The 27,995-nt window shown below is 35.8% G+C and overlaps 1 protein-coding gene across 19 annotated transcripts; it reads left to right on the top strand.

Moving 5' to 3' along the window:
- Positions 1-199: 199 nt before the first annotated feature.
- Positions 200-27,940, top strand: LOC106658396 (liprin-alpha-1). 19 transcript variants are annotated; one of them, XM_023458107.1, is made up of 24 exons: positions 200-326; positions 850-1,409; positions 10,289-10,390; positions 10,843-11,007; positions 11,131-11,205; positions 11,542-11,655; positions 12,041-12,199; positions 12,584-12,871; positions 13,054-13,101; positions 13,523-13,666; positions 15,188-15,344; positions 15,415-15,767; positions 16,035-16,091; positions 16,494-16,736; positions 17,947-18,129; positions 18,802-18,891; positions 19,136-19,290; positions 19,785-19,835; positions 21,652-21,934; positions 21,999-22,153; positions 22,220-22,696; positions 22,776-22,932; positions 23,117-23,233; positions 23,319-27,940. In XM_023458107.1, the coding sequence occupies exons 2-24, from the start codon at positions 1,161-1,163 to the stop codon at positions 23,406-23,408; spliced, it is 3,912 nt and encodes a 1,303-aa protein (XP_023313875.1). In that variant the 5' UTR covers positions 200-326; positions 850-1,160; the 3' UTR covers positions 23,409-27,940. The 19 variants fall into 19 exon arrangements, with proteins under 19 accessions (XP_023313875.1, XP_023313882.1, XP_023313883.1 ...); XM_023458114.1 differs by having other exon boundaries at positions 21,736-21,934; XM_023458115.1 differs by having other exon boundaries at positions 21,739-21,934.
- The last annotated feature ends 55 nt before the right edge of the window (positions 27,941-27,995 follow it).

A 27,995-nucleotide genomic window follows, 5' to 3' on the forward strand; every position in this document is an offset into this window, starting at 1 on the left:
GCAGCGACTCTCTTGTAATACATAACTCGAAACTCGGATGCATCAGCAGCGGCGCCGGCGACTTGGATGCACCTGCGATGCCTGCAACGACACCCTGCTTCCTCTTCGCCGCCGCCTTCTCATCGTCCGACCTCTCGTGCTCGGCTGCTCGGCCTCCGACTCTGACTTGCTCTTCGGCGCCTGCTGCTGCTGCTACTGCTGCTGACACTGCTGCCACTGCTGCTCGTCGTCGCCCGCGGCAAACATTTTTCCCAACCGAGCTTGCACCGGCTGCTCTTCGTCTTTCGTGCCTGCTACTGCTGCTTCTTCTTCCCTACCACCTTAAGGTCAGTTTTAATTTCTCTCTCTCTATCTCTCTTTAATATATTTGTAGCAAATACTTATTTTTCTCTCAGTCTCCTATCTTTCTCTGACGCGAGCTTGTATTGACTTACTCTTCTGACATCTATCACTGCTCGTACACCTTGGATCCTATAGTAGGCGGCTCTATAGTCGTACATACCTGTGCCGCTGATAAGGTGCTACTCATTGATTATTACTTTCGATGATAAGAGACTTTCCAGCTATTCTCCCACATTCTACTGCTGCTGCTCTCTCGATTGTCTCTCGTGAATAATCTTCTGACTGATTAGTCACACCTTTTGTACACGCAGCGCTTATACTTTTCTTTTATAAAACCTCGCGGAAGTACCTATAGTTTTACACTTTTTGACAGGTTTATACATGTTTTACAATAACGGCATTATTTATGATTTTCACTAACGTTACTTAATGTACGTTGTGGCAGCTAAGTCAAAGAAAATATTTTTAAAATTGTGTCTCATCATTGTTTATATTTTCTCATTTCAGATTACTAAAACGTCAACAGAGATGAGAATCAGCGAGTTCTGTCACCTTGTGCGCGAGGGCTCCCATGAAACAGCAGTTGATATTACAACTGTACCTTCACATCAGCTTTTTGCACCAAAGAAATGACTCTGCGAGTTGGTACCGGATAGCGGTTGCTTAGTGACAAACCAAATAAAAAGAGTCTTTATCAATGGTTTGAAAACATGCTCCAGCTAATAGTTTTTAAATGTGATCAGGAACAATCATCGAGTGATTTTGAAGATAGTGAAGTTTTAAAAAAGTTTTTTATTGTAAGTTAAGTTCTAAACACTATGTGGAATATGATGTGTGACGTGATGCCGACGATTGTGGAGGACAGTATCAGCCAGAGAAGTTCACAATTCTCTGGTGAAGATGCCAACTTTGAGCACCTCATGGTCTCGGTGCTCGATGAGCGTGACAAGCTCATGGGATCTCTTCGAGAGAGTCAAGATCGTCTCCAAGAAGCTGATAGTAGACTGCAAGAGCTCGAAAAGGAAAGAGATGCTCTTAATCGACAACTGGTTGCCAGTATTCCACAGGTAAAACTTTTTGCTCCAAATGAATGTGTTAATTATGTTGCATCCAACCTACAGTACAACTTGTTGATAACAACACTCATAATTATTATCAGAATATACACTTGTCACAGTGATTCAAATTTGTTCTTGATGAAATAAAAAGTAACTGACAATTAATTGCTACTTTTGCTACTCAAATTAAAAAAATAATTTATTGTCCCTTTTTCCAATACTGCATTCAACCAGTCATTTTGCACCAAGATCACACAAATATTAGCAAGCCATGAATTTGAACGATAAACTTACGTATATTGAATGAACAATTTTTTTCGAAGCTAGTTTTATTTTATTTACACAACGAGAACTATTACAGACTTGTCTAGGGTTCCCTATATTTAAAACTATGTTCCGTGCTTGAATCGAAAAAATAATACGATAACAAGGATTAAGGGAGAAAAATGTATTAATTGCTTATATAGGATTTGAAATTGCCTCGAAAAGCTCCGATAGCCGCGGTATGCATAAAAAGCTTTTTCGGCTAAATCTTACGTACGTGTGGAGAAATTTTACAAGGATAAAATTAGTAGGCAGGTTCACGAGAAGAAGATCTTTTTCTTTTTCTCTATGCTCTCTGTACATGTATACATATATACGTATCGGGTATGTGTGCGAGCGCGAGAGCTAAAAAGAGGATCGATATCAGCATCAGTAGTAGTAGTCGTAGTAGTAGTGTAGATGTAACAGCAGTAGCAGCAGCAGCAGCAGTAGCTGCAGTGATATATCTCACGAGTATTTTATGAGACACGAGTAGCAGCAGCAGTTACGCTCGCACGCACATGTGTTCATTAGCACTCGGCGTGATGACGTTTTATTCCGCCACGATATAGTAGTAGGTGGCTGCCCTTTTTTCGCAAGTAGCGCAGCATTAATATGCCGGGAAAATAAACCGAGCGAGGTCGAGCTTATTTTTATTTCGACGGACTCGAGAGAGGATCTGCCACCTCTGACTAGACGATTGTTGTTCTTACCCTCGCTTTGTCAAGTTCAAAGCTCGTTGTCACGCAAATCCTGCTAGCGCCGTTGTTTCATTTCCAAATCACGATGTAACGTTCGATTCAAAGTTTCGACAGCTTTTAGAGTACTTTTTTACTCGTTTAACATTTTTATCTTGCTGATCTGCTCAAAAAGCTCCACGACAGCGACATCATTTTTAAATCTAATGAATGAACACAAGCTAGAGCACGAATTATTATTATGGATGTTTATACAGGGTCATGTAATGCAACTGAATCGATACACATTGACTCTCTTTCGCAAGATCGATTATGTGCATGTGTCAGGCACTCAATTTTGGGAGATCGGTATTTAATGAGCTTGCCGGTTGACAGGGCAAACTATACTTTTTATTTGTGCTCGCGCGTCCCGGAAGCTGCGAGTTCGAGTACTTGGTTGCGCAGCGCAATGAAAGCGTCGCGCGTGACGGTCGCTTACATACTCATAGGCGAGCCGCGCAATAGTGGATTATCTCAACTTTCCAAGACCTTTATGCAACCCGATACTCGGAGACGCGTGCGAGGCTTTTCTCAAAGTCTCTCGGCCATCTATCGCACCGCGGCGTTTCACGTTTCTCTCCGGCCGTGCTCTCGCTCTTTTTCTACAATCATACGTGCGCACAAGCCCCACTGGATCACAGATACCTTATAACATTTTTCGACTTTTACAAAGAATCGATCGAAATTAAAGACAACTCATATTTGATTAAGCCATTCGTATAGGTGAATGTATTTGTACGAGTACTAGCACAATATATCGAGTGCCAACACAAACGACCCACTTTTTTTTGTTCAAAGATAGCCGCATCTACTATCTGATCCACATTCGATAAGTGCGAACAACCGCCGACAACGAACGCGAATAAATTAAAATAATACCCGAGCCCGATACAACGTCGGCACAAACGCTTTTATAATTTTTAATTCTCTTTCAAGTGCGAGAAAATTCGTGCTGAACGGACGTGCATAGGCAGAGGCGTCGACGCGAGAAAGCGGAACACGTCCAAGAGCGAAATGTAGCCGCAACTGGCTGAGTGTCTCCGTTACACGTGCGTAAAAGAGAGCATAGATGTAGTGTGCAATGTGCTCGCTCTGTGCCAGTAAGGAATCTCTTGATCCGATTGTGGTATTTAAAGTGCCGAGAGAGGCTCGCATGCCGCCTGGCAAGCTTATACGATGCTTCGAATGTTCAATTTTTTAAGACAAATTTTGATCCTTTCATTGAGAAAAAAAGCAGCTACTAAAGATGATCGATATCCTTCAAGGTTTTTCGCAACTCGTCAGCTGATTACCGTCACTTGATTACCGATTTTCGACTGCACGCGCTTGCAGCTGTCAGTGACCTTTTTAGTGAAGCTTGGGGGCTATTCGACTCATACCTCTCAAATCTTCCAAGTTGAAAGCCTCGTTCACATGTCGCGGACTGGTACAAGTTTCAGAGCTGCCTAATCATTGTTCCATTGAGCAACTTTATTTAGCCGCTCCAAACGATAGAGGATGAAACCACCACACGCTTACGAGGTCGAATCAACATCGAGGCCATAGAGTTTTACCTCTGTGGAAACGCAATGTCGACCCACGGTTTTCCATTAAGCTCTGCTTGGCTTTTTCAATCCCGGAAAAAGCTATTACCACAATAAAACATTTCTACAGGGCTCTTGGATCTTGTTTACCCTAGAACAGCTAACTAATCACTCCTCGGTACTTTAGTTAATTCATTATTTTCAACATTCTTATGAATAAAAATGATGATTTTTACGGTTTGACTGAACTCGTACCTTTTCAGAATTCCATTGCAGGGAACCCTAAACTGCTGCACCCCTGTGGAATTTACGATTAGAACAAATAAAGAAACTTTTCGTTCCGTCTCCTAAGTTGTAGATTTTATTTTTGTATATTAATCTTCCTTCAGATACAAGCTGTAGCAAGAGCATCGACGCAAATAGTAACTTCAAACGAAGACTATAGAATTTATATGCATTTATACTTGCACGTATCCGCTCTGAGAACTGCGGGTATGCGTGCCATGTGCTTGGGTGTGTATCCGTGAGCAACAAGAGGTATAAATGTGAATTTGCCGGCTCTTTATCTTTCTACCCTCGAGTCCGCTCTCTCTTTAAGCTTTCGCATTCCCCGTATACCAATACTCTCGCAGATACCGAGCGTGTTCGTGTGTTGTGTCGTGTGTGCGGCTAACGATTCTCCCTTGACTACCAGACTTCGACTTCAACTTCACTGCAGCATGCATTATAGTTGCCACCATATATAGGTAAATTTATGTATACCTAACTTCGCTCGAAACTCGCTTCGTCTGTGCAAGCGTGAGTGGCTACATATACTTCATCGATGCAACCAGCCACACCGTTCCTACCCGATCTCATATTGGGATCTAATGCACTGCCGTCTGCTCAGAGGGTAGAACCAAAAAAATAGAGCCTACCTAAAATAGGTATTTTGGATATCTATAGTATTACATACATTGGCTATTTAGTCAAGAATACAAATAATTACACAGCTTGAATCATTTTTATATTTATGTCTGGCGGCATATGTAGGATAGTATAAAATACGTCATCAATCACCTCAAAATACTTCTGCTATGTATAAGTTACAACCAGAAATGGAAATGGTGCATGACCTTTGTTGCATTGTTACATGAGTCGTAGGTAGTAAAGAGTGTATTTTTCCTGTTGATATTTCTATTGTTGCGTTCGTACGAACGAGAAACTAAAATCACTGGGATAACTACTACGCGCAGCAAAATCGATTGAGTCGAATCGGCAGGCTATTGAAAATCTGAACAGTCGAAAATGATATCTAACCAGACAACCAGTTGGACAAAGTGAAATTTCTCTTCTAGATTCATTTCTTTTTAAATAGAAAGAAACAATTTTTTGATTGTGCCACGGATAAAAGTGCGATAAACAGTGAAAAACACAACCCACTCGCGAATCTTGATGTGAGCACGTCAAAAAGACAAATTTCTAAATAAGCTTTTCTACCTTCGAACGAGTCAACGCAAGATATATATAATACAAAAAAGATAAAGTTGTATTGTAAAAATGTTTCACTTGCTGTTCTTGCGCGATATACAAACATTGATTTATGCAAACTATAATTTGACAGAATTCCACCATCAAGAAGTATCATTTACATAGTACTTGATACATTCTGAAAACTATCCCCACGTAAAAATCCTACAATTCGATTAAAATTTTTAAATATTTATTCAATGATTTAACACTTTGATTAAACGCCCAATTATTCGTATCGCATGCTATAAATGTACATGAATGGGCACAAGTCTGGTTTAGTATATGCTAAACAGTCAGATTGGCGAAAGAAAGATTTCGTAGCCTCGTCGATTGCAACACTCGAATCAATGTGTCGGAAGGCACTTCACCCACACGGATTGTGAGTCTTTTTGTGGGTGAAAAATAAGCATTTCCGAACTTGCATATTTATGTAATTAACCGTCGTGGCTAGCAACATAGTCGGTCATTCATCCCGATCTTCACACCTCTGTATTGCCCATACATATCTCAATGCTCAAGTCCCAAGAGCATCGTCGCTCCTCCCATGTGTCTGCAAATACGCATTACTGTATATAATATGGACAGCTGCAGGATGCTCAATTAACGAATCGATTTTTTGTTTTCTTTTTATGCGCCCTTTATGCGACAAATCAAAAAAAAAATAAATTCGCATCTTGATATAGAATATGAATAAAACTCATAGAAAAACTAATAATCAATGGCTGGCATTAACAATTTTTTTCTTCTCTACTTTCACCGCGACATCAGTTCATTTTATTGCAATAGTTTTTTACATGCTAATTATGGGTTGTGAGATCAAGTGGTTATAGGTAGCTTGTTAATTTTTGTTCCTTACTTTATGCACGCATTATCGGAATACTTTAATGATATTTTGTTGTTTTCGTACGACGGTACAACAAACCTTCGTTATTTAAAATTGTCTTTTTTCACTTTGTAAAATCACACTCCGATAGATAATAATAATTAAATGCATGCCAAAATTAAATTTAGTGAAATTTTGTCGCGTTGTTTACAATTTCCTGAGATAAAAGAGTCTTGCTGTTTTGCGAATGGTAAAGAATTGATTATATTCCAGTTTATACGAATAAACGTCAACTTATACAGATAAAGATAAAACACGAGTATGTGTTACATAAGAATTGATCGGTACATAGACCCGTTGCATAATGCAAATATCCGATACAAACACACAAGTGCGCGTCGTTGTAACTCGTCGATCACATCGCCATTCACGTAATCACAGTATAAAGTTCACTTGGTTCGCGTGTGTAATTGCAGTGACGCGCACTACGATACGCGCAAGCTTGATCTTGACAGCCTAAATTTCATTTTGGTTAAAATTCAAAATGATCTGATTTGCCTCGCCATTATAAACGTTATCATGCGAGATAAGAAAGGATTTATAAGAAGCTACAAATTTGATTTCATTCCTTTGAGGTCCTTTTTATACTTGAATCTTCTTTTCACCTCTTCTCTGTAGGACCTTTGCTCTTTTTTGGTCAGTTTTCTTTATTTAATGTTTCTAAAAATTATTCAGCAATAATTAGTTTACTGTTAAACACGTATTAGCCTTTAAAAAAATAATTTGTCCAATTATTTACCAAAGAAATGTTTTTTAATGCTGGAAATGTGACAGATCTTGGAGCGATGAAGCACTTGTTAATGTACGTCCAATTACTCACACGCGGGTGTGCATACACACCAACATGCATTCGTTTTTCTATAGGCGAAGGAAACGAGTTACGTAAGCATGCATAGAAAAAAAATTGCTCAGCGTTCAAAACACACACTTGTAGCTGTAATATACGAAAATATACCTGTAGCCAACGCATACAAGCAGAAGTAAAGAAGAAGGTTAATGTCAAAATCAGTTTCGTTATAATTTTTTGAAAATTAAATATTTTTTTTAACAATTTCATAAAATAATAATAAATACTTTCTATGATCTGAAATCAATTAAATTTATTTAATTTAACACCTGAACTATACACTTCAAGATGGTGTTAAAATGAATTTTGAACATAATTAGCAACTATATTCCGTGCTATATGCGTGCAATGAACTGCATATAAGCATATATATGTGTACATAAACGAGATAGTCGGCATAGCAGCAACAGGCAGCAATACCGTGTTCATTACACCTTCTAGGGCACGAATTTTATTATATCTAATTTTCTCGTTTTCTTCGCTTGCCTTATTATGAATGCATCCCGCAAGAATCAATAAGTTTGCTACTTTTCAAACTTCATCAATGAAAGTCAATTATATTTTGAATTTGATTTTATTCAATGAAATGGCCTTCAAGTTTAGTCGTGCAGTGACCGTAATTTAAACTTCACCCGATAGCAAACTCGACATTAAATTAATAAAGGGGTTCGTTGCATTTTACTAGTTCATCCAGTCACACCGATAAATTTATTTGTCAATTCATACTTTTCGATGTAAAAAATGAATGTATCCCGAGCATCGCAGGCAGTTGCAGGCTATTGGCTAATGCAATCGATTGTGCGGATTTTATGAAGCGATGCAACGCTACGTATGTGTCCTACCTAACAGCTTTCTTCTTGAGTTTTTTTTTTGCTTCGTTTTTCTCTCGCTTGCTACATGGCCGCTATTACTGCCGATGCTGTTTTTTCTCTCTATATACATCCATTAAGCGCGAGCGTGTGCTACGAGTGAAAAAAAAGAAGCTTTTGTGCCAATGGTGGAGAAAGGATAATTAAGGCTACTTGCTTGTCGCTGTCGTCGTCGTCATTGGCGTCGTCGACGATAACAGACCGCTTTATCTTTACCAAAACAAGCCAACTTCGTTTGAAGTTCGTCGACACGTATACACTTGAGTTGACAATGACGCATTATGTCCAAGTGGAAGGAGAAGCTGTCGCACTCTCATCCATACGTGCGCGCATATGCATACAACATAATATGCGTAACATTATCGTACAATTATGCAGTGGGCTCGTCGAAAGGGAGCGTCATTATGTGAAACTGATCCATTTCAAAGAGTCATGCATGAAGGGAATACGACTCCAAGTTGCGTCAAACTCCATTGAATAATATTTGTCATGGACAAGTTCACACTCGAGTTTTACCATAGGGAGTGGTCTCATCGCACTCTCTTTCTGCATCCTGTGCGAGAATCAATGCTGCACGTAGAAAAGCCTAGGAAAGTTTCTATTAAGTGCAAAACGAACGAAGCAGCATCGGAGGATAAATAATTTCTCGTAAGAATTTTGCAGACTTTCGCGCACTTGTCCAAACTAACTTTTTCAAACTAAAACTTATCGAGAGGTACAAAGTTCAGCCTGACTCGCCATATATGTATGAGTAGTTTGCGTCTACTTCTGATCGAACTAAGCTTTGCTCCATGCAAAGCAAAATTGCTCAAAGTTGATATTTTTTTCCTCGGAATTCTACACAATTCGCTGGTGCATTCAAAGTATGCCAGGCAAAAATAATTATCAAATTTTTCACAAAATTACTCATTGGTTTACTGATTGGGCTGATCTGTAGTCTTATCTAGAGATGTCGTCATTTTCTTAGCTTATTTCAATTCTCATGATAATAAATACATATGTGTAGCAAGAAAATTATTTAAAGCTAGTTGAATGTATTAGAATTATGAGGGAGTCGGAAAATAAAATTGCGTACATTTCATCAAAAAAATTCGATAAATCGACCAATTATTATTCGTAAAGTTGATAAAGTGATACAATGAAAAATTGAAATTTTGAATTGACAGCTTTGTGATGCATCTGGGGACATTTTTTTAGCAAGCTCACAAGTAATCATACATAGTGCAACGAAAAAAATTTCAAAGTAACGTCAAACGCCTCGCGTTTTCGCGAGAATTATCGATTGTCTGGCGCTGATGCTAGTCTACGTGCCACCTGCACAGCCAGTGACAATACTCGGCTCGCTCGGCTAAGTACCTTCTACTGCTCGCTTGTGTACCTATACATGCATACGCAGTTTATACGTGCATGTATTTTCCCAAGCGTCGGGCTTGTCTATGGTTTATGCACGGCCGATGGACGTACCGAAAGGTGAAAATAGAAAGAGACATTTGCAGCAAATGCTGCAGCCTGTGTTGGATTTTTTATTTCAAAGCTGCTCGATCGCTAGTAAAAAGTTGGGCTCTTTTGAATATTTCATGTACTATCATACCAAATGCGCAGCGAAAGATTTACAAGCTTTTTGCGATATAAGTGTCTGATTTACAAACTAAATAATTTTTGTTCGCGCCAATAATGTACTTATATATTGAGAAACTCTATAGATAACGATTAATTATTTAAGAACCTTTAAAAAAATTTTAAAGAAAGAATCCTAAGAGGCGTCTTTTATGCAATCGAGTGTTGAAAAAAGGAGCTTTGGCGTATACTTGCCCAGACTGGAGAAATTATTTTCTTTGTAATATCAACCGGCTTGGAACAGATATGAAAGAATTAACGTGTTTTTACGTATTTTATTCGTTCTCTCGACAAAGAAAAGACTTTTTTTTACTTTTATACGATTCTTCAAGATGATGATGATGAATCTTCCTTGTTTTATTCTTGCCGTACAGAAATCTCTTGAAACAACATTTATTATAAGTGCCAGTCTGATTTTCCAAGCTATAATCGTTAGCATCATCGAAAAAGCTCATACTCATAGAATATAAAATAAAAATCCTTACATAATCAGATATAAACTGTCTAAATAGTTATGCAGTTGTGCGTCTTTATATCGTAATTGTAAAAAAATTGAAATCAGTGATTGATAATAGGTTTTTTTGTGGTCTGTTGCAGGAGTTCTCGCAGCTGACGAAAGAACTGACAGCGGCGCGAGAGAGTATCCTCGAGAAAGAAGATGAAATCGCGGAATTGAAAGCAGAGCGGAACAACACGAGGGTGAGTAGCCAGCGAGAGAGCCCGTAATAATGATAATTACTGCTGTGTAGCTGATGTACTCGTGGAGAAGCTCTTTATTGTATACTAATTGCTCGTCGCGCGTCCTGTTCTATATGTACCTATTAATATTCTTTAATTTATTATATACTGCTATAACGCCGCAGTAGCCTTAATTTTTGCTTGTCCAATGACACTACATTTTTGAGTATTTGTACATACGATTATACTGAAACAAAGACGTGAAGCAAATTTTTGTAGTATATTGCTCGAATAAACTTCGATTTTCTGTAGTTGCCATTCTCTAACACAATTCGTTAAAGAGCATTCTGTTTTCCTTCGTACTGTAAGAAATTAATTTTTTTGCGCTAAATATTTTATATTGAACGGTGAAAGTAAAAAGTACTAACTAAAAGTCCTTTATACAATTGATTTTATTTATTGCTTGCTCACAGCTTTTGCTGGAACATCTGGAATGCTTGGTTTCGAGGCATGAGAGATCGTTGAGGATGACCGTGGTCAAGCGGCAGGCCGCAGCACAGTCCGGCGTCTCTTCTGAAGTCGAGGTGCTTAAGGCACTGAAGAGCCTCTTTGAGCACCATAAAGCTCTCGACGAAAAGGTACTGCATTTTAGCTAATGCATCAATGATGTTGAACGTTACTTTTTCTCTTATTTCCGTAAATCAATATTATACATCCAATTTTTATATTTTTTCTTCGCATTTTTTTTCTATTTGAAACAGGTGCGCGACAGATGGCGCTTGGCTCTCGAGAAAAACACAAACTTGGAAGAGGAACTTGCCCATACCAAAGCAGAGGTAAAGAAAAAATGACAATTATATGAATAATATTTATAAACAAAATTCAACCGTTCGCTGCGTAACGCAAAATAAAATTCTCGCGATTTATTGATCAATGGTACACGATGTTTAGATAAAACTTAATTTTATAATAGGCTTTTCTTTGGGTTTTACATAAATACCTTTTATCGTCATTATAATGCTCGCATTTAAACATTTTTAGCTGATTGTGTTTCACTACGCGCATATAAAATAATGAAATTAACTCAATAAAAAATACTTAATTAAATTAATTGGCTTTATATAAGACTGCAATAAACTAAAATTGGTTAATTTGATTTTCATACAATACAGCTTCAACAATACAAGATGGGTGGACATGCTCTTAAATCTATAGAAGATAGACCGAAAGAAAATGGACAAGCAGATGACTCGCATGTGCAACAACAGCAGATGCAAATTCAAAAGGTAATTATTATATATTGATAAAATTAAATAAACATCACTTGACATGACACCGACATTCATCATATCTGCAAAGTTTTTACCATTTCTTATAATTTTATTTCGTTTATATTTATTGTGTTATTTTCTCATAAAGCTTCGAGTTAAATTTAAAAAATCTAATAAAAATAGTGACAAACTTTCAAATGTTAAGTAAATTCCACAACAATGTATTATTTTCATGGGGTTTAAATCAAGTTATTGTAATAGCAATAGTGATTATTTGGTGTTTATAGAAAACATTCATCGGTATCTTGCAATATTATATAGTATACGTATTAAGAAAATAAAATTACGCTCGTGAATCGTTGTTAAATCTACAATAAAAATTCATCCGCATGAATTATAGAGAATTGAAAGCGACCGACAAACGGCGTCTGTAGGACAACAGATGCAGCAAAATAATGTCCAAGAGATTGAAAATAGGCTGAGCAACGGTAGTCTAAAATCAGACGACCAAACATCAGCTGCAAAAGTCGTAAATTTGCAATCTACAGTCGAGAAGCAGGTACAATTGAATTATTGAATCGAAATTTAAAAAAAAACGAACTGCGAAGAATACGTTACGAATAACTGCAAAATTCATTGCAAGATAAATTACCTGCCTGACGGTCGAGGTTACTAGATGCAGGCGAAATGAAATATTTATTCCACAATGAAACGCTATCCTTTTATTACTTTAAAAATTTTGTTCAATATGCCCACACTTGATTACTTTGCACTAATACGCTTACTTGATTTATAGAATCGAATTGACACCGATTGTTTTTACTGTTATGATTATTTTATAAAAATATATGTGATTAAAGCTGGCACTTAACATAACCATACGAATAATAATAAATTTGTGAAATACTCTGATTATTTATTAACGAGCTCATCGATTGTTTAGAGTGCCGAGCTAAGTTCGTGGCAGCGACGTGTCGCAGAAATGACGAGTCGCGTAGCCGAGCTCGAGGAAAATCTGTCCAAGACTCAGAAAGACTTCCTTAAAGCCCAGGACACGAATGTCAAGTTGCAAAGAGACCTACGCGAAAATGTAGCGCAAAAGGAAGACCAGGAGGAGAGAATAGCGACCTTGGAAAAGCGCTACCTCAACGCGCAGCGCGAGTCCATCAGTCTTCACGATCTGAACGAAAAGCTCGAACAGGAATTGCAGCACAAAGAGGCTCAGCTCAAGGTTCGTGTATTTATTGTTTGTTGATATTAATTTACAACTAGCTACTAGCGCGTCCGAAACTACAGTTTTAATTTTAGTACTCTTCCTAGCGTAACAACAAAATAATATTCAACTGGAAAATACTAAAATGAATTTTTTTCTGAATTTCCCGATTACTTATGTGTGTGACTATTAACGAATAGCGTGGTGCAACGGCTGTCTTACTAACTCGCCAACTTGCTAAACAAATGGTAAACTGACTTATTCAAACACCGCCTCTCAATTACTTTCATTGCATCAAGTGCTGTAGTACAGTACTTTCATCACACACTCGTCAAAAAGTATATTGCTCTCAGTTAGGAATTCGTGTCAGTTCATGCATACACGATTGCTATCACACGATTGATTGGCCAACAATTTTCGAGCACACGCATATATACTACATGTTAAAGTTGTAAACCGAAACAAAGTAGATCTTGCAAAAGCTGCACCGAAAGAATCACACATATTGCCAAAAAATCAAATCATTTGCATCGTCATGTCCGCGTAGATTGTTGCGCATATTAACTGTTATACGATGATGCATTAAATACACGAAATTATTTTAATGCACAAACGTCCGAAAATCTTTCATTTCTGATTTTTTTTTTCGTAATCGTCGCTCACCTCCAGTTGCAAGAGGAAAAAATAGCCGCTGTTCAGCAAAAATTGGAGCACGCCGAGCAAGAGCTTGCACAATTTGCCAAATTACCCGAGATGGAAGAACAATTGAAACAGAGGATGGATGCACTGACGCAGGTGAGGAGGCCCAACCAGGTACGCAGGGGAATCCATATCATCACATCAAAGATTTCCTGTCTCTTATCATGGCTCCTATATTTTCTATCTCTCTCTTTCTCTCTTCTCGTTTTCATTATAACTAGCTGTTGTATTGTATATAACAATAATCATACTTTCTTCTTGTATAACCAACTATTCTTTTTCAATGTCATTTTTATGACTTTCGTCGCAAGTTCATAGCAAACTTAGAAGTAAGCTTACATCAAATATCATGTTTACCGGCATTGCTATAATGGTGGTTTTTTGATAAATTTCGTGTTCTCTCAAACTTCTCGCTTCTTAAACTTTTCAAAAAATAAAATTTTTTTTAATTATCGTAATATACTACATCTGAGTGTTCTCACTTTGCACGTACACAGTATTCCAAAATATTTTACTGAAATCTTTATTTTAAACTGAAAATCTGTGTTTTTTCAATGACAGAACATTTTATTTAATTCTCTTAAATAAAGGTAAGTTTTTTTCCGGTTATAGAGTTTTATTTTATTCTTCTTTATGAATGTTGCATTTCGATATAAATTTTCCAATGAAAGTTACGACTATTATCAATTGTGGCAATACACTTTCCAGTTAGCCCATCATCTTTAACAGTTTTCCGTACAATTGTACAAATAATGCAAAATTGCTATCATATTTTTTTTCGACTCTATCTTTACATTCCACTACAACGCACTATCATATCATCGATTCATTTTCATACATATTTATTCCCTTGTCGTGCTGTTTTATATTAATAATATTATTAATATTAATAATCATAATTTATGTAAATAAGTATTAAATTAAGCATTGATTTATTATTTTATTTATACTTGTGAAAATTTCACACGTTTTTCATTCATTTCTTTGAATTCATAAATTTATTCGGATTTTTCAAATGAATTAAAACCTTTTTGTTTTTGACTTTCTTTATCATTCTTTTTTTTTACAAACACTAAGTATTTTGTTCAATAAAAATAAATATGCAGCTCATAAAAGTATTTCTTCTCAATTTATTAATTACATCTCTTGAAAGAAATTTTTCAAGCTTCGATTTTCTGAGCCATTTATTGTACAATTATGAATGCACTACTGATCATCTAATTTTCAAATTCATGCATACTAACTAAGTAACAGTACCATCGTGGAAAGATGTCAAATTGCCAAAAAAGCATGTTCACGGTGTTTTTTGTTACTAATGTATGTTTGAGCATCAGACAATTTCAGTATATGATATGAGGAATCTTTTTCTACATTCATTGATGTGTACTTTTTAATCGTCGGTATTTTAGTAGAATTGATCTAATTTAAGAACATCAATTAATAGAATATCGTTACTATTTTTCCTTATTCAACCAGAGATTTCCTAATTACAATAATTTTATTATTGAAGTAAAAGCAGGAAGTCAATAAAAATTAGAATTTTAAATGAAATATTATTAATATTATTATTATGCTGCTATTGATCAAAGCGTAATGTTTATTAGACTACGATTACATGGTATTTTGAATTCGCAGGCACAAGAAAGGCACGGAACGGCAGAAGATCGAATTCAGAGGCTGGAAACGCAATTGGAAGAAAAAGCAGGCGAAGTTATGAGACTGAACCAGAGATTGAAAATGAACGAAGAGCACAATACGAGGCTCAGCTCAACGGTCGACAAGCTTCTTTCGGGTAAGCATCCGACGTAGTAAGCGCTTCCACGGATTTTCCACAGAGATTAACGAACAATCGTGTTTCACAGAATCTAACGAGCGTTTGCAAGTGCATCTGAAGGAACGCATGCACGCACTGGAAGAAAAGAACGCCCTGACGCAGGAGCTCGAAAAGATGCGTAAAATTGCCGAAGATTTGCAGAGCGAGAAGGCCGAGCTCATGAAGGAGTTGGGCAAGGCTCGTCTCGAGATCGACAGCGTCAAGCGCCAGATGCTTCAGCAAGAGATTGCCTTCAATATTCAGCAGACGGACGCATTGACAAGGAGTTTATCACCGAATGCCGTGGATCCCAGCTCGTTTTCGCGAAGTGCCAGCCACAGCAGCTTCGATACGCATTCCTTGCCTAGAAGAGCTGTCAAGAGGCTCGAGGAAGAATCCAAGGTAAGCTTTAAACTCTCCTTTCTTTTTTCAATAATACAATTATTTTCTCTTTCGTCTTATGTACAATGCACTGTTGCAATCTTAAGATATATTATTCAAATAATATTGAATAGCCTCACAATATTTAGTTCGCAACAAAGTACTTTTAAATACGTCATTGTTCGGTATACAACGTTAATTGATAATGTGTTAAATAACGCTGTTACAACGATCAAGTTATTGATATTGTGCTTATACACGTTATTTTATTATGTTCTCACACAAAAGCGGTATTCACGATACCACGGACTCACGCCACCAGAGAACGTTCCACTCGTGCCACTGGTGAGCACTATCAACTATATTTTTTATTCGATCTTCAACAGTTCTCGTATATGGAGCCGTTACTATCGATTCAGCTGCTTATTTACAAATCAAACCATGAGCAATTATCATAAACAACTTACCCTTCATTGCGGTACAGTCTGATCATTTTTCGAAATTCGGCATCGTAAAGATCAAAATATCTTTATCATTTCATAAATGTGCAATTTAACGTTCGATGTTAATCATTGCGTTAAAATCTGCGTCAGATACATCACATCAGCGACACTTATTTTTGCATTGATTTAATGAAAATTATTTTATGTTCAGCAGCGTCTATGTTTTATTTGTATAAAATACTCTTTTTCCTTGTATCGCGAACGGAACTAACGACGCTTCTGCGGTTTGCTCTTGGATTCGCAGGGTTATATCGCGCGAACCTTAGCCGAACAGGAATGGGAAAAACTTCAGCAAGCTCACGTATTGGCCAACGTTCAGCAGGCCTTTGATGTGTCAAGTGATGCCGAAGGCGATGGGGACAACGAGAGTCTTCTGAGCTGCGCTGCCGACGTTATCAGTCCAACTGGCCACACTGACGCACAGACTTTAGCGTTGATGCTTCAGGAACAGCTCGATGCCATCAACAATGAGATCAGGCTAATACAGGTATTAACAGTTGACGATACGCATGTTTTTGGAATCGCTAGTTGATCTCTTTAGGAGCTAAATACATTTTTGTAGTTGCAATTGATTATTATTCATACAGTAAAGCACTTTTATCTACGATGTAGTTTTGCATGTTTTTCAAGTAAATTTGTGAAAATTGTAACAATAGTTTCTTGGGTGGGATTTAGAAACGAGTAAAATTAAAGCGTCCTTCAAACTTCTTATGTAAATAGCTTATTTGATAGAAAGGTGACAATTACATTTTTACGCTACCTTATTAAATCGAAAAATGTACCATGAAGTTAGCTCAATCGTTCGATCAAAGTCGGGGTTGCAGTGGAGTTTAGGGGGGATAAACATTAATTTATATTAATTAAAAGCATCAATAAATCGTAGCCGATGCACTTGACAGTGTTGACGCAATTGTTTACGCAGATGGGAAGCAAGGCTTCGCGAAACGTGGCACAGTGAGATATTTAGCCGCAGCAAGACCTGTTTTTTTTATTAAAGGTCGAAAATTTGCCGTGGCATATAGGCAATACAATAAGATAGCTCGCCACCGGTTGACCGATCGAACGTCGTGCCTTACTTTTAAAAAATAAATCGGCTACAAAATAATATTTTATTGCAATTATTTCATTGAAGTAATGTCTCTCGTATAAGCTCTCTTAATTGCACGTTGCAATTTTTGTAATTGCATGCCCACTAGTGAATGTTATTCTACTTTTTCAATTTTAGTATTTTTATTTACATTATAGAGTACCTTTCTAATATACTTGTACATGCATACATGCACACTCTCGTATTCACTCGAAACACGTATGATCATTGTATGTAATTTGAAAAATTCAACTTTCTTAAAAATGTATATTGAGTCTCAGTATAAGTATCAAAGGAGATTTATTCGTTTTTGTCATATTTTATCTGACATGCTTTATTGTAATTTTAACCAGTATCAAAATTATATGCTTTTTGTGAGTATTTATGAATTATAATGAATTTTAATACACGCTCACCCACGTATGTCTATTTCGATTTTGCATAACCTTTATTAAGATTATCAAATAATTTCACTTTACTTGATAAAAAAATTCAGAGCAGCTCTTGTATTCCTGTAATTGATATTATAAATTTATTTGTACGATTTTGTACTTTTTATACATTTATGAGAAAACTAAAATTGTGTTAATTGCATCCCGTCCTCGTGTAGGAGGAAAAGCAAAGTACAGAAGCGCGAGCGGAAGAACTGGAGTCAAGGGTGGGTAGTTTGGAACATATGAATTTATTAGCACGAGGCCGAAGTCTCGAACGTGCTTCTCCTCCACTTAGTGGCAGATCCACCCCAAAATCACATCACAGCCCCAACCGAGACTACTTGCACAAGTATCATACTGTGAGTAATTTAATATAATGATAAGAAAAACAACAGTCAAAAAAATTATGATGCAAATTTGATTTTGAATGTCTTACGTGCCGCAAATATGTTTATTTTATAGCATAAACGTTAGTTTTTTAAATTTTGTTTTCCAATTTATTTAAATTAATGTTTATTTTTATTAGTAACGATAAATAGCTTTTTTTATAAATGTATATAAAAATTACAACGGAGATTTGATCATATAATTCATCATTCATTTTTAACAATTATACATGCAAACGAAAAATCATCAAAAATTATATTTGAATTTTCGAAAGTTTTGCTTTGTTTATAAAGCTTTGAAGTTTGGCAAAATGCAAGCTTATAAAATATATAAGCTTGAATTTCTCATAAAAATTTTTGTAAATGAATTTAAATCTAGAATGACAATAGTTGATGCGATTCAGCTTATACATGTATACACTTATAGTGGTAAAATGATGTGTACTTATGAAAATACAAATTGCATTTAAAAGTTTGAAAGATTCTGCATGGGTTTGAAAAAGCTTTTTAGTAAGATCAATATTATAGCGTAAGGAAAACAAATTATTTTTAAAGCTTAGACGATTGGTTCGTTTGAGAAAAAAAATGCTCGGAGGAGTTAAGTATGTTTCTTTGCGGCGGGCGTTGATCTTGGTGTTTTTTTAGGCACCAGCGTCAATGTCCCCAGCACATCTACAATACATCGCGTCTCTGGCTAGCCCCAGTCAACTGTCCGAGTCACTTCCCGCAAGCCAGGTTCGTTAGTTCCTCAAACGAGGACCAACCTAATGTAGGACAACGATTTATCGCTTCATTTAAAAGAAATTTTTTTTAACGATTTGATGATTATTCTTTGCACTATGTATATTCAATTTCATTTATTTAAATTATTGCGTCGTACGCGAAAAAATGCGTCTTTTCTTTAAATTTACATGTTTTTTTTTAATAATTAAAATATCAAAGAAAAAAATTAAAACTAATCTGCCTGTGGCAGTTGCAGCTCTCTGGTGATGAACTTCATTCGCTTTCTGAACGCGACAGTTCGGGCGGCATGGGCAGTGGTGGAAGCGACGCAGCATCACCGCTTACGGCCAGATCAATCAGACTGGAACGCGTAGTGCAACAGCTTGCCAATAGCCAAGAAGAACTGAGAAGGTAACGTTTCTTAAAGTTTACTTAACAATTCGATGAAATTCGTTCAGAGGCGAAAGCTGTTAGTAACTGGATTAACGCGGACGCCTAGTCATTTCGAAGAGCTTTGCTAATGTGGTTTTATTAGAGCTTGGAAAAAGATCAGTATGCGGAATGCGCGTAGATCGCTTAAATGCAAAGTGCACAGTATTAATAAGATGCAATGCGAATAAATTGTTTTATAATACAGTGAAATTTAGATTATAGTGCAAGATAATAGCAACGTTACATGAAAATCTGATCTATAATGCACAACATGGTATTTGCTGCTTATACATATATTTTACATGAAGTCGTAAAGAAAACGAAAGAATTGCGCATAATACTACACATTAGCACTCGTATTAATTTTCAAATTTTATCGTTTTATTGTTTGTTTCTGTTTTCTCTTATGATTTGCAAATAAAATATCTCAATGTGCGCACTCATCACGACCACGTCACTCTTGCTGCACACAGACGTACCGGGCAGAGCGGATTCCCAAGCGGCGCTGGCTACTCCATGCACAGGTTAATTAATAATTTTGACGCTGCATGCTTGTCTTATGAAAGTCGTCCGTTACTCTTGGCGGATTACTACTGTAATAATGATAATAATAACGATAATAATGCAACGACTGGCACCACCACTGCTGTATCTGTATCGCCTCGTCACTCGGCATTGGGCAGCTTTGGGCATTTGAGTTACTACCTCGATAACGACGACGGTAAAAACGGCTATTTTTACGCGTGGCCTCCGATCTATCATATTTCAATTTCGCCTCGGTTTTCCATTTATTTGATTACATAAAACAAACATAAAAGTGCTCAAAGGCCTATCAATAACTTTAGCGACTTCCTCGCTTCTGGGCCATTATTACCGTCAAAGCCGTACTACTAACGAGTTTCAATGGTGCAACTTTTGGGACAGTAGCGGAGGAAGCAGTCCCGACTGGTCCAGCAGCTCGACGTCGCCTACGTCGAATGCGTCACCGACCAGCGATTTAGCATCTTGCTACGCGACTTATGTTCAAATCTGCCCAGTAGCCCATGATAGGCATCGATGCCTCAAGCAGACAAGGGAACTTACAATAAGCGAGCGGAAATGCGTCAAACGACAGCGCAGCTTGACCCATAGATCAAGGTCTTTTCTTTCTCAATCTTAATCAGTCATCAAAGTGCTTCTCCTGACATTGATTATCATCGTCGAGCAGACGTAGATTATTGCTAGTAAAATGTCTTCGATTCACCATTGTTGCCCCTGCCCATCGCAGATTAAAAAAAAAAAAAAAAAAAAAAAAAAAAACANTAAAAAAAAAAAAAAAAAAAAAAGTACTTTATAAACGATGAAATCAATTTTTATGTCAACGATTACAGGTTTATGTGCCTCAAGTGCATCTCCGAGTAGGTATATGATATTTATATCTGAAACTCTCTGCAAAAAAGTGAGATATTTGTTTAAAAAAACTTAAATTAATTTGATTATGCTAGAGAGATAAAATAGATACATCCCCCTTTCGATATTTAAAAAAGAAATGAGTAAAGTTGTCGTGTGTAGACCGCAAAGCTTCTTGTAAGTTCCCTCTCATACATGAATATATAAATATAGTATTGAAAATTAATTTTTATATACTCGTATGTGAGCAATATGGTTGTGAGCAGTCATATTGTTTGCTTGCTGCCATTCACAGAGCTGTATTATGCATACATCATTTTTACACCGTTTTGAGTTTATAATAACTGTGCTAATATTTTGATCGTGAACGTGTTCATATTTTACATAGGCTCATTACAATGCTGCTTCTTGTTTTAAAACGATAATAGTTGCTATTTAAGAATATTATTGGCTTAAATAAAACATTTATGTATATGTGTTTGAAATTTTATGATGACCTGTTAGACGAAATATTAGAGACTTTGTATGGATGTATGTTTGTGTCTTCGGTATAACTAATATTCCTGTTTAAAAGAAAATCGCTGGATTTCCAAGTCGAAAATCCATTTTTTATTTAAACAGGTATATATTGCGCACATGTAGTTCTCATTCATGGGTATGTACGCATTATAGCCGTAGTCACTCATAACGGAAACTCATAACGGAAACTCATAACGTTTTTTTTTTGGTAAGAAAAAATCTTCAAGCTGCATCCACCATTTGATTAAAGGGGTCATTTTAACGATTCATTCAATTTTTGCTGTCAATTTTTGTTACGCCTTCACTTTCACACATTATTTCGTTAACAAAGAGTATGTATGATGCAACACTGTCGTTTGGCGCCGCTACACGGTAGTATGTCATTTAGAGCGCTCTTAGATCAGTAGTTTGTATCGTAAAAACCATGCGCAGCATTAGGCATGGGCCACTAACAAGTCATCACAATGGACCGTCACTCAATTCTGGGACTCCGTCCCCCTTGTCTTCGCGACACAGCAGCCAGGATAGCTTGCACAAGAACAACCTGTCGGCGTGCGCATTGCCTCTGGGGCAGTACACCGTAGCCACGAATCCGTACCATGCCTCGCAGACCGTCATCGCCATGAGCCCCGCAACTGCCGCCGCCGTAGCCGCAGCGCAAAAGAAGAAGGGAATCAAGAGCAGCCTCGGCCGATTTTTCAGCAAAAAGGACAAGGTATTTATTAACTCGATCTTTACGGTGCAACACGAGATTCAATGAGTTTTTCTTTGCCCTCAAGATCAACAAGGGAAAAGATGTGGTGATGCCTGGCGATGTGCCCGGTATGGGTGGAGTCATGACGCCGGATCCAGACTACGGGGAGATAGCTGCAGGATCTGTCATAGCGACGATGGGAAACAAATCCGGTGACTTTGATCGGAGGAAAAAGAAAAGGTTGGTAACTGAAACGAATGTCCTGGACTAAGCTCTTGCACGTGACGTACTCTCTTGTTCCAACAGTATGCTGGATACGTCGAGACACGAACTGCTGACGGAAGCCATGAAGGCCGGCACGCCGTTCGCCCTTTGGAATGGACCAACGATAGTGGCCTGGTTGGAGCTTTGGGTCGGCATGCCCGCCTGGTACGTTGCGGCTTGTCGAGCCAACGTCAAGAGCGGAGCCATCATGAGTGCGCTCAGTGACACCGAAATTCAGCGCGAAATCGGTATAAGTAACCCTCTGCATCGACTCAAGCTACGACTAGCGATACAGGAGATGGTGTCGCTTACGAGCCCATCGGCACCAAAAACTTCCAGGTCGTCGCTGGCTTTTGGTGATATGAATCACGAGTGGATCGGCAATGTTTGGCTACCTAGTCTTGGCTTACCGCAGTATCGGTGTTCTTTTATGGAGTGCCTTGTAGATGCGAGGATGCTAGATCACCTCACGAAGAAAGATCTGCGCAGCCAGCTTCGTATGGTAGATAATTTTCACAGGTAAACCATTTTAACGAATTTATTTTACAAAAAGTTTAACAAAACCAAGTATTTTGATTGTTTATAATTTTTTTTTCAGGACGAGTTTGCAGTACGGTATAAGCTGCTTGAAAAGATTAAATTACGATAGGCAACAATTGGAGGATAGACGAAGAATGTCCGAGGGTGCAAATGTTGACGTGATTGTTTGGAGTAATGACCGCTGCATTAGATGGGTACAAGCGATTGGTTTGAAGGTAAGTTGATTATTTAAATGAAAATAAAGGGAAAAAATCACAAATATAATGCTGAGAAAATATTTTTAAATATTTTTAATAAAATAATAGCTTTTTTATGGCGTTTAATGGACAAAGGAACTTTACTCGCTTGAAAAATTATCATCCGGATAATTTATTTTTAAAATTATTATTCTCCTTACAGGAGTATGCAAATAATCTCCTGGAATCCGGAGTCCATGGCTCCTTGATAGCTCTTGATGAGAGCTTTGATTCCAATAACTTGGCGCTACACTTACAAATACCCACACAAAATATGCAGGTGATTAAAGAGCTTAAATGAAATTAATATGAGAAAATATTTAATAATCAATCAATACGTGATATTAATTTTTGGCTTCTTCCAGGCAAGACAAATTTTAGAAGTAGAATTTGCTAACTTACTTACAGTTGGTACGGAAAGGCGGCCTGATGACACAAACAGCTTAAAATCCTGATCCAACTCATCGAGGATGTTGAACCTCGAGCCCCACGTCTAGTCCATAAACCCTAGCTACGTTATTTCCTATTTGAACGCGAGTCATGCATTTTAGCAACTGTTTAAGAGCGACTATTTTACTCCCTCGAAAAGCATCAGTTTACTTCGAATTACATAAGTGACATAAAAAAAAGAAGCTAATACCAATCATATTAACGTTATAAAGGTTCTAGTGAATGAAAATTTGTGACAAACCATAGAGTGAATGAAAGTCATGTGCGAATGTTACTTCAAAATTATTTAAAATTTTAAAAAGTTCAACTACTAATCTTACATTTAGTGCGAGTTTGTAAAGCTGAGTGTTGTATCATCACCTAGTACAGCTCGTAGAAGATCATCATAATCATGAAATGAAGTGATTGAAGAAAAGTTCTTATGTATTTTATCAAGAAACATATTACGCTATATAGAGCGCAATTCTGACTTTTGGATAATTAGCGCGAGCAAAAAAGGAGAAAAGATATCTACAGAAATGAAAAAATTAGTGAAATATTAAGATGTATTTTCTTTTTGTCAAAGGTCAGTGGTATTTATTTACAGACTTTTGAGACAATAAGGCAAAACTAGACTTTTAATAGATTGTACTAAAAAATGAAGTATAAATTGTAACAATTTTATACGCGCATTTTGTTACTACAACATAAACTTCCCCGCTTGAGGTAATCTCTCTGCCCTGCATAAAATAAATAATTACATATTAATCCTCATCTTCACGACAAATTCGGTGAATCACACCGCGCACAAAGTTTCATTGTCATTGCAAAAAGATGAATAAAATGCTCAGTATTATACGTTACTGATGATAAGTGGGATGAAATTCATGTCCGTTTTTTCCTCGTGATGTTCATAATAACGGCAACCAAAACCTTACGTTACATATTAACTTCTGTGCCTCAATGGTGATAATCTTGTTAAAAATTAGTTTTAACTACGCTAGCTGCATCGACGCTTTTTATGAAGAGTAACTCTTTTCCATTTAAATTAACATATAAACGTGCAACTCTTCTTTAAAAGCGTCTACATATACTTTAGACCTCGTAGTACTTGCTGATAGTTTTTTTTTTGATTTTATGAATTTTTTTCAAGTTCTTCTCAACATTTATTGTGAAAAGTATACATTTTTGGAACGATGTGAAACTATTGAAGATAATATAATAGATGTTATATGAACAATTGAAGTATGTCTTAAAATAAATTGACCCACCAATGTGAAAACGATTGATGTCTAGTTGAAAAATTTCTTGTAATTAAACAACCTTAAATTCTTAATGAATTATTTATTGCTGAATTTTCTATAAAATGAAAAAAAAAACGATACATGGTTACGAAGATCATGAGCACATTGAATTCTCGAGTAATAATAAATTTAATTTTATAAACATTGTACAAATTTTTTTTGTCAAGATATCGCTAGACATACATGAATAGATATTTAATCGTGAATGATATATTAATATTTCAATATGAATTAATATAAATTATGGACTGGACGATTGAACAAAAGGGTAAAATTAAAAGTATTTTTCTTTATTTTACCAATTTAAGAGCAAACAGTCATTCTATACCAAAATTTTGGAACGATGCATAAATAGATATAAAGATATATGAACTTGAAGGTTTATATGAACATAAATGCCGATATTAAATGTGTCCCAATGAACTTTTTAATAGTTTACACAGTCACATAAAATCAATGTCATAATAATAAAATGAAACGCCGAGAGAAAAGGTTGTTCAAAATCTTGAAATAATTTTGAAACAGGTAATGTTTGAAAACAAAAAAGTCAGATGTGTGTACAGTATGCATATTTTTAATTAAAATAGTGTATTTCATTTGGCAAAGTTCAATCGCAAAGAAACAAATTCAGGCGAGAAATATGAATGTATACAACCATTTAAATCATACTATAACTTTGAGATCTAAATTACCTTTTATGTAAATTTAAACGAAATTTTTCGCAAAAATATTCGAGAAGAAAAAAAACTTGAATAATATGGACGATTTTTGATGTGCGATATATCGTGACAATGATTTTGTCGGTTACATAGTAGTCTTATAGTGGTTAAATATAAACAAGTATAAATATATAAAAATATAATACTATATTATTGTAATAAGGGCGTATATCGAATAGACATAACTATGTGCTTTTGGATAACAAAAGCTATGACTATAAAGAGAGAAAAAATGAAGTCAGAGATAAGAATTAACGAAAGAAATATGAAAATGACGATCACAATAATCAAGGTTACAAAGAAAAAAAGGATGCTGATATTGTTAATATTGTTGATAATTAAAAGATCACTGTTGTTGTTTGTTTATCCCGCGAAGTAAGCTTGCAATGTTGTTCGTTCGTTTTACTTCGCGAAACCTTCCCAAGGGGCTTGACATAAATGTATAGATTTTTTATATGCCTCAATAATTTTGATTAATGTAACCAAATGATTTTTTTACCAACCAAAGTATTTTTAGTAAGAAAATCATATTAGTTTATAGTTATTAAGCCAAAGTCGCTTTTAAAGTAATTCTTGTTATGATATATCTAAATGTAAATAATTAATTTTAACTATTCGACCATATTCCGTTTGATTAGTTTCATTGATTTGCGCTATCATTTTGATTTTTATTTTACTTTATAATAATTATCTTGGTAAGCCCCTTTCGAAGCGTCCACGGAACATGTAAATGACTGAATTTTTTTTTGTAAAATACTCTAGCTATAATTCATATAGCTGTTAAACGGACGCGCTTACACACACTCACACATACACACATATATAAATTATATAGTATGTAATTGTATAAGCATTCCGGGACAAGATTAAAAATAAACAATTTTCAATACAGAAATGTACCACGTTTGATATCGAATCAATCAAAGATGACTAAACCCAAGAGAAAGCTTTTTCATAAAAATAATCAATATCATGTAAAAATTCATTATAAGACAAAAAAGGATTAATCAATTATATATAACCGCTCGTATATTAGAGCAACTTCATATTGACGCTCTTAATCGTAAATTTTTAACATAATCTAAAGTGCTTTTTACAAACTTGAACAAACTAACACTGGCTTAGAATTGTTATTTATTAGTGCAGATTGGGTAATTAAAATTACTTTGGAGGGAATGTTTTCGTTCTCAAAGCGATAAACCGAAACATTTGGAATATTTCTCAACTTCTCTAAAATCTAGTCCTCTTTCGTACCTAAAATGATATGAATTGCAAATTCTTTTACCAGTAGTTTTTATTATAGAATGAATTATATTATTGGCATTATTTTAACATAATTTATTAAAATATTGTATATTATATATCAAGTAAACAAATTGTGTGTTCAATAGTAAAATGTTAAAAGTTGAGAACATTAAATTTCTTATCTCTGAGTTTGTTTTTGAATGAAAATACATGTAAACTGAGTATAAAAACGGTGTACGTATTTGATTTGCTAATTTCAACATTTACCAATTGAACTTAAAAAAAGTATAATTTTTAAAAATGAATGATAAATTGATGATGAATATTAAAATTTTTAACATAAGTTAAGAGTGAAAATGTGAATGCGTATGAATTGAACTATAATGCTAATAATTATTGTATGAAAAATACAGTGGATTTGAGCACAAATAATTTTTTTTTATAAAATTTGTTTGCTGTGAAGTTCACACAAGAGTAAGGTTAAATAGCCAGAAAAAATGATGTCACGAGACTTGTTATAATTACAACTATTGATAACAGTGAATTATTTGAAGCATTGCAGTTAAATTGATGAGATAAAATGCCCATGATTGTGATCAGGATTAAAACATATCGTGCACATAATTAGGCGGTAATCGATTAAAATTATTATTTTTCAATGAATAGGCGCAGGGAATCACACGTATCGCGGCGGCAGATTTTGAAAAGTTAGAATGTTAGATAATGAGGAAATTATTAGATCTTTTTTCGTGAGCATTAAACCTAATATTTAAAAATAATATATAATGTCAGCAGGTGTAGACCATCTATGACGGAAAATTAACTCAATTCGACTCTTAATTTGTTAATTGGCTCATTGAGATGGTAGATTAAACGTCTAGCGAATTTATAACGATGTACATTGCGTATTTATGCACAAACTCATCAAGAATCATGCTCCTCTATTTATGATACTTCATTCGGATCATCCGTAGTTGAAAATAATAAACTTTACATTGCTTTTATTTGATTTGGAATAGAATGTAAGCGAATTCATACAAGCGTGATTGAATTGAACCATCGGGTAAAATTTTTCATTTAATTAGGATAATCGTTGAAGATTTTGGCGTATTTGAAACTAACGATTTGAAGGAAAATGTTGTATGTAAGTAAATTTAAATGTACATCGTATGAGTCATGAATGTCAGAAGTAATTTTTGTGACTCGATGACCGATATCGTTGAAATTTCTTTGTGTTATAGGGTCCGTTTTAGTGATAATCTTTGTAAATATTAAATTTTTCCAAGTACAGCTTCGTCTATTCCTTTTGGTGTTCACAATTTTATACATTTTAAATCGTATATTG

This window comes from Trichogramma pretiosum, unplaced genomic scaffold, assembly GCF_000599845.2.
Source record: "Trichogramma pretiosum strain Unisexual culture from Peru unplaced genomic scaffold, Tpre_2.0 scaffold70, whole genome shotgun sequence".
NCBI lineage: Eukaryota > Metazoa > Arthropoda > Insecta > Hymenoptera > Trichogrammatidae > Trichogramma > Trichogramma pretiosum.